At 38.3% G+C, this 7,497-nt stretch overlaps 1 protein-coding gene across 1 annotated transcript; it reads left to right on the top strand.

The window, feature by feature from the left end:
* Positions 1 to 605: 605 nt before the first annotated feature.
* LOC133462389 (cytochrome c oxidase assembly factor 8) lies at positions 606 to 7,481 on the top strand. Its single transcript, XM_061743613.1, has 5 exons — positions 606 to 774; positions 3,804 to 4,001; positions 4,470 to 4,533; positions 4,709 to 4,799; positions 7,336 to 7,481. The coding sequence occupies exons 1-5, from the start codon at positions 661 to 663 to the stop codon at positions 7,460 to 7,462; spliced, it is 594 nt and encodes a 197-aa protein (XP_061599597.1). The 5' UTR covers positions 606 to 660; the 3' UTR covers positions 7,463 to 7,481.
* The last annotated feature ends 16 nt before the right edge of the window (positions 7,482 to 7,497 follow it).

Raw genomic sequence — 7,497 nt, 5'->3', positions numbered from 1 at the left:
TGAATAGATGTAAAAGAAATATATTTAAATATTTAGAAAACTAAGACAAAGGTAGGTTCTTTTTATAAAGACATGGTTTTACTTCTTTAAATGCGTTGTAAGTTTTTTGTCGTCCAACATTGGGTGCGCTCCATTTATTCATACGGCTAGTGCGTAACATTTGTCAAAAATAAATATATATATATTAAAAAAAAAAAAAAAAAAATATTAGCCACAGTATGAAATAAAAGGAAACCCATAAGGTGTATAAATTAATACAAATGTATATTTCAGAGGACATAAGGACACCCAAAAAGCTTTTTTGTTTTAGTTATTGACTTTGCTGAGAGCCTGCACTGTTTTCTGTTTCGCTATTGTTCTTTGTAATTTTTTGACAGAATTTTGACAAAGAATTTTGACAAAAGGTGCAATTTAAAAAAAAAAGATTTTCTATATTTTAAAACGTCAAGCCCACTGGGCAGAGGAAGCGGAACCATAGCGGCTTGCACTGGTGGTATTTTCGAGCGTACCCTTATCCCGGACATAAGGGCCTTGTTGTGTTCACGTGACCTGCAGACGTCGAGGGGTTTCCAGAAGGACACGGCGTGGTGGAGTGAGACTCTGCTGCACCAGACGCCTTTCTGTCTCACGTAGAGCGCAGATTGATCTGGGTTTGGTGACATGGCGGCCAGGACAGCAGCGAGGCGGTGCTCGTGGAGGAGCGTCGGCCCCCTGGCGGGGCAGCGGCCCCTGAGCAGCTCCAGAGCGGCCGCCAAGCACAGCGAGCCCCCGCAGGTCCGTGGCCGCCGGTTAGACACATGGAACCAGTACTGGAGTTGTATAAGAAAATCAGGGGGGATGGTGGATTTTATTATATGGGGACAGATCATTTGTGCTGAATAAAAATAATATAATATATTACAAATAATAGCAGTGACCAAAACACCTGCAGAAATACTGCAGGAATGACATAGCAGCAGTTAAATGCAGCCTTCTGTAAGCTTTAAATATCCACTGGGCTTACATCAAATACATCAAAACACAACAATAAAAAACACTTTTCTGAACTTATCAATATGACTCTGTCCTTCACAGGATAAGTAACATGGATCACTGCAAAAACTCAAAATCTTAACAAGAATATTTGTCTTATTTCTAGTTAAAATGTCTCATTTTAGTAAAAAAAATGTCATTACACTTAAAACAAGTTTCGTCACTGGAAAAAAAAACAACAATTTTCACCTGTTTCAAGTAGATTTTCACTTAAAATAAGTAGAAAAATCTGCCAGTGGAACAAGATTTTTTTGCTTGTTGCAAGACAAATCTTTTCCTACTTATTTCAAGTGAGAATTTACTTGAAACAGGTGAAAATTGTCAAATAAGTAATTTTTCTGGTGTTATTTTTCTGGTGATGACTCTAAATGTTGAAATAGCAGTAAAACCACATTCATTGATGAAATGACATAATAAGTGATGGAAAGGGGGGATGATTTGGACCGTTTTTATTTCAGGAGGGATGCCATCCCCCCTCACCCCCCCTCAACTCCAGTACTGCATGTAACCTACTTTCAGAGGGGTTTCAGAAACCTGCATGTGTCACCTAGAGTCCTCCTACAACTGTTTCAGTCCCAAACAACGAGCCACTGAAAAGTCTGTCATCCGTCTACTACAGTACAGACAGACAGACACCGCGACAGCTGGACAAATGGAAAAGAGGACTATCAAAGTTTATTTAGACGGGACAATGCATATTAATGAACACTACATTAAGCAGTGTAAATACACCGGATTGTAGCAGAAGTGCTAGTTTCCACACGCAGTCCCCACAGAAAACATAAAAACTATTCAGTCAAACAATACCATCAAACAAGGGAACAAACTAGGGCTGTGCGATTAATCGATTTTAAATCTAAATCGGATTTATTAATCACAATCGATGTTAAAAAAGGAAAATCGGAAAATCGATTTTCCTTTTTTACAGCTGGCTGCATTACAGACAGAGCTCGTCTAGTCATCTTTGTTTGGTCAAGAAAATTGTAAATGTTGTCACTTTACTAAACTCAAGGAGGATTTAATTCAATTCAATTCAATTCAATTTTATTTATATAGCGTCTAATACAACAGATGTTGTCTCTAGACGCTTTCCAGAGATCCAGAACATGAACAGTATCAGTATTTACAGTATCTTTCAATTGCACTTCATTCCCAATAGGGGAATTTGTTTGCTATTTTTCTTTAAAAATAAAGATAAAATATTTGAAACAATTTATTCCATTGTCTTTTGTAGTTTTACCAAAAAAATCGAAATCGAAATCGAAAATCGCGTTTTCAGAGAAAAAAATCGGGATTTTATTTTTGTCCAAAATCGCCCAGCCCTAGAACAAACATAAACATACATAGTAGCAAAATAGATTTAGCAGCATTTAAAAGCAGTATGGATTATATCTAAAGTGACTTGAGCACAAAATGTATATTACAATAATGAAATACCAGCTATGGTAATATTATGGTACTGAGAGTATCCAAGTTGTGTGACATACAGTACAAAGTGTGTGTTGCATTGCACATTGCCCTAGTACTCTGCAAACAAGGAGCACCAGTGTTACATTTCCTTGACACTGGACTAAATAACCCTTTATTAACCCCCCAAAAGAAACTATATTGTTGGACTGAGAATAAACAAAACAGAAAAATAAAAATAATCTGTAAACTTTTGCAGAAGTGTAGCAAAGAGAAAGTTGTGACTGAAATGTTGAAGTGAGCAGAAGAGTTTAACATGAGCAGGTGGGGTCCTAAAGCATGTTGGTGTGCAGTGTTTGTACCTTTTTCCTGCTCTGCGGGCCTTGGATCTGGTTGCGGTGGCCATGGATCGGGCTCTGCCCCCCTGCTCCCCCGACGTGTGCTCGGCGATGATAAGCACACCCCAGTGATGTGTGGATGTCTGCTGTGTGCTTGCTGACGTCCTGGCCCGCCCCTACCTGCCCCCTGGTTTTTAGCATTTTATGCAAATGTAACCCCAAGACTGTATATAATGTAATGAAATATAGACCATTTATGCAATTATAACTGAAAACTTTAATGTTTTCATAACTTTAAACATATTTAAAGACAAAAACTTGGCATCAGTCATTCTCGTAAATGAAAAAATACCTGCAGAAAATTAGAATATTGTGATTTTTTGTAATGCAATTACAAAAACAAAAATGTCATACATTCTGGATTCATTACAAATCAACTGAAATATTGCAAGCCTTTTATTATTTTAATATTACTGATCATGGCTTACAGTTTAAGAGAAAACTCAAATATCCTATCTCAAAAAATTAGAATATTCTGGGAATCTTAATCTTAAACTTTAAGCCATAATCAGCAATATTAAAATAATAAAAGGCTTGCAATATTTCAGTTGATTTGTAATAAATCCAGAATGTATGACATTTCTGTTTTTTTAATTGCATTACAGAAAATAAAAAACTTTATCACAATATTCTAATTTTCTGAGACAGTCCTGTAAAGTTGTAATGTAATGATAAAAAAAAAATGGATCTTTAGACATATGAATCGATTTTTAGGAATTAATATGAGAATCGATTTAGAATCGGAAAATCAATTTTTTTTCAACACAGGCCTACAACCAACCAATCAACTGCTCACACTTTATAACCAGGCCTGTTTCCATATTTCCATATTGCACATAAAGGTCTAACAGTGTCAGCAGAAGGATGTGATGGTTTGGGATTGAGATCCCTGATGTATTCGCTAGAAAACATTAGTACTCGGTACAAATCTCATTTTTATGTTTTTATTTTTTTTGTTGGAGGCAGAATTCCCCCTTCAGTCCAGCGGCCAGCTCCAAATACGACTGGATGGGCCCACCTCACCCTCTGTCTAACCTGCGGCCGATCATTTACCACATCCCTGAGGACGAGTCTGAGCTGGACCAGCGGCTGAGGAAGCTGAGGCAGGACACGGAGGACTGGAACCACGACTTCTGGGCCAAGCAGAACATCAGCTTCAACAAGGTTCAAATCAATATTAAAACCTTGAAATCAATTCTTCTGGCTGCTGCTAGTTAATGTGATAGATACATGAACAATACTGAGACATAAAATGGACCTGTTACATTGATTGATGTGAAAGTGCATCGTACCACATGTTACACTTCATTCTCACCAGCAGAGGGCAGCAGCACAAAATATTGTTGTTTTTTTAGTTGCCGCAAAAGTGTTACAGGCTTACAGGTGATTAACAATGGAAATCTCATTCATCTCGGCGCATTTCACGGATTCTGTTGAAGATAAAAATATTAATATCAAATTATTTCGGGTTATTTTACGATACCTACAAAACCGGGTCCAAATTTTTGTAAACAGGAACAAGAATTCTCTAATTTCAGGGTAAATGATTGTCATAAATGATTGTCCATTGATTTAATTATTAGTGAGAGATAGATTTTCCAGAGATGTTAATATATCCTTTTGTTTCTGCAGGAAAAAGAAGCCTTCATCATTTCACAGCTTACCGCAAAAGGCTTGACTTTGCGTGACAAGGATGGTGAGGACATAAAGTGTTTGTGTCATACACTGTGTACAAGTGAGCTAGACGGACTCTAAGGGAAAACATCAGGTTCTTAAATGAAATGTTTTTATAATCACAGGTGCTTTAAAGTGATAATGTATCCTGCTGAACTTGTGATATGGTCTGCTGAGCCTTCTCCTCCTTCCTTCAGGGCGACGGCGGACGCTGGACACCGACGAGATGGCCGTGTTTTACAAAAACTTCCTGGACAAAAACAGAATACGGCACGCAAATTACAACAAGTGAGTTATTCTTCTCAGGATAGTGTCTCCCATGAGGCAGCTGTTGTAGGTGGGTCCCCCTCCCACTGCAGCAGTAGTGGCTGTAACGACGGCTGGGGATCCATTCAAATGTCAAGAATCGATTTGATTCCAATATCGATTGTGGTTAGTGTTATTAAAACTGTTTTTTGAGCTGTTGCATGAATTATATGACTGTGTAGTTCTGCAACATATTAATAGTAGTATTATATTGAGATTCAACAGCAAGTATTGCAGCTAATGATGCTGTAAGGACCAATCAGCTCCCAGAATGCTGATAGAACTGCTTTCAGAAACATCGTGGGGGTCAGAATTATCAAACAGATCCAGGGAGGAAACAGAGACGCATGAAATCGCTTTGATTTTTTTACCACATTCCGTTTAAATTTTTTCCATTTTCGTACTATTTCGGTTTTTAATTTTTGAGAATTTGGTTTCTAGCATTTTATGCAAATGTAACCCCAAGACAGTAAATAAAGTAATGAAATATAGACAATTTATGCAATTATAACTGAAAACTTTAATGTTTTCATACCTTTAAACATATTTAAAGGCAAAAACATTGTGTCCAACAAAACATCCTTTTTTGGGCATAAACAAAAAAAATGCCAAATGTTGTAATGTAATGATGAAAAAAAAAAATGGATCTTTAGACATACAAATCGATTTTTAGGAATTAATATGAGAATCGATTGAGAATAGGAAAATCGTTTTTTTTTTCAACACAGGCCTAGTGTAACTGTGCGGTAGCGCCTCATGCAAGGAAATCAAAAATTGCAGACTTGCCCTCACATCAGCGAGTGGTTTCAGTTTTCACATCTGTAGGAGGAGCACAAAGACTAACTTTGGATTGTTATTCTCACATATTATAGTGTCAGAATATAGTCAAACAGAAAAAAATACCCTGCTTGTTTCTTCTCCAGGCTGCTGCGGTGTGTTGGTTGGGTTTATTGAACTTTTTAAAATAAGCAGAAGCCCGTAATTCTGACTGGATTTTTTTGTTACACGGTTCAGGATGCATGATTTTCTCTCATGTTTTATTAGATATCTGATACTCACTGAACCTTTTTATCTGTTCTTTTATCTGCTCCAACCCTGGTCCTCGAGGGCCGGTGTCCTGCATGTTCTAGAGCAGGGGTCGGCAACCCTCAGCGCCCTAGTGGCTCCTGGAGCTTTTTCAAAAATGTTTGACCTTTTTTTCTCCCATTTTTTTCTTCTTTTTTCCCCTTTATTTTATTTTTTTCTTCTTTTTCTTGTTTTTTCCTTTTTTCTCTTTCTTTTTCATTTCCTTTTTAATCTCGACATTTTGACTTTTTTCTCGACATTTCAACTTTTTTCTCGAGATTGTTCTTCAACATTAATCTCAACATTTCGACTTTTTTCTCAATATTTTGACTTTTTTCTCAACATTTCGACTTTTTCACAAAGTTTTGACTTTTTTCTCAACATTTCCACTTTTTTCTCGACATTGTACTTCAACATTAAGCTCGACATTTTGACTTTTTTCTCGAAATTTCGACTTTTTTCTCGACATTTTGACTTTGTTCTGGAAATTTTGACTTTTTCTCGTAATTTCTCCCCCCAGTTATAGCTAATATAGATACATACAGCATGTGTTACCTTCATTCTAAGGCAGGGGTCACCAATCCTGGTCCTCGAGGGCCGGTGTCCTGCATGTTTTAGATGTTTCCCTCCTTTAACACACCTGATTCTAATTAATCATCGTCACCAGCTTGTCATCCAGGGCTGCACAGTTCTGTTAATGACACAGTCACTTGTATCATGGTGCAATGAAGCAGGGAAACATCTAAAACCTGCAGGGACACCGGCCCTCGAGGACCAGGGTTGGTGACCCCTGTTCTAAGGCTTATACTGTATGAGACCTTTCATTTTTTGCGGCTCCAGACATATTTGTTTTTTGTGTTTTTGGTCCTCTTTCAACATTTTGGGTTGCCGACCCCTGGTATAGAGGTTTCCCTGCTTCAACAGAGCAGATTCTAATGAATCATCATCATTAACTTTTCATTAAGGTATGCATAACCCTGGTAATGACACAGCCATGTCTGTCAGGGTGTTGAAGCAGGGAAACATGTAAAACATGCAGGACCCCGGCCCTGGAGGAGCAGGGCTGGAGACATCAAATCACATATGAGCCAGGGCCTATAAATAAGACATTATTTTGAAAATAATAGCCAGGCTTCCAGCAGCTGTTATTCATTTGTCCTTAGAAGTTGTTTTACAGCAACTCCACACCTTGGTCAGTCCAGGAAGTACGTTTTTTTTTTACGTTTTTTCCCCTCACTTTAACTTTCTAGGCTGACTTCCACATTCTCCCTGTGTCAAACAACAGCAACACTGAGTATCAGGTGCTGCGTGGTCCCGTCTCTGTGCTGCTGCAGGTGATGCTGCTGTGAAACAGCGGCAACATCACGCCGGGACTCCCTGTAGTAGAAAAACCAAATCCCTGCTGCCGCTTTCGTATCATCTGTGGTTGTTTGTGTTTGTGCTCCACATCTAGAGACTGGTACAGACGGAACTTCACCATCACCTTGCTTATGGCCCGAGTTGCCCTCAACGGCATTTGGAGGACGGTGATGGACAGACTGAGCAGGAAGAAACCTGGCACTCCTACTACTGAACAATGAATAAAGTATTCACAACTCAGCGTGTGTGGCGTTTA

Source organism: Cololabis saira, chromosome 16 (assembly GCF_033807715.1).
Source record: "Cololabis saira isolate AMF1-May2022 chromosome 16, fColSai1.1, whole genome shotgun sequence".
Classification (NCBI taxonomy): Eukaryota; Metazoa; Chordata; class Actinopteri; order Beloniformes; family Belonidae; genus Cololabis; species Cololabis saira.
The sequence above is the reverse complement of the archived record's forward strand: the minus strand, read 5'-3'. Positions and strand labels throughout refer to the sequence as shown.

Coding starts and splice junctions, on each gene's coding strand:
- LOC133462389 (XM_061743613.1), top strand. CDS start 661: ATGGCGGCCAGGACAGCAGCGAGGCGGTGCTCGTGGAGGAGCGTCGGC. Junction 4,534..4,708: donor GACTTTGCGTGACAAGGATG/GTGAGGACATAA, acceptor TCCTTCCTTCAG/GGCGACGGCGGACGCTGGAC. Junction 4,800..7,335: donor CGGCACGCAAATTACAACAA/GTGAGTTATTCT, acceptor CTCCACATCTAG/AGACTGGTACAGACGGAACT.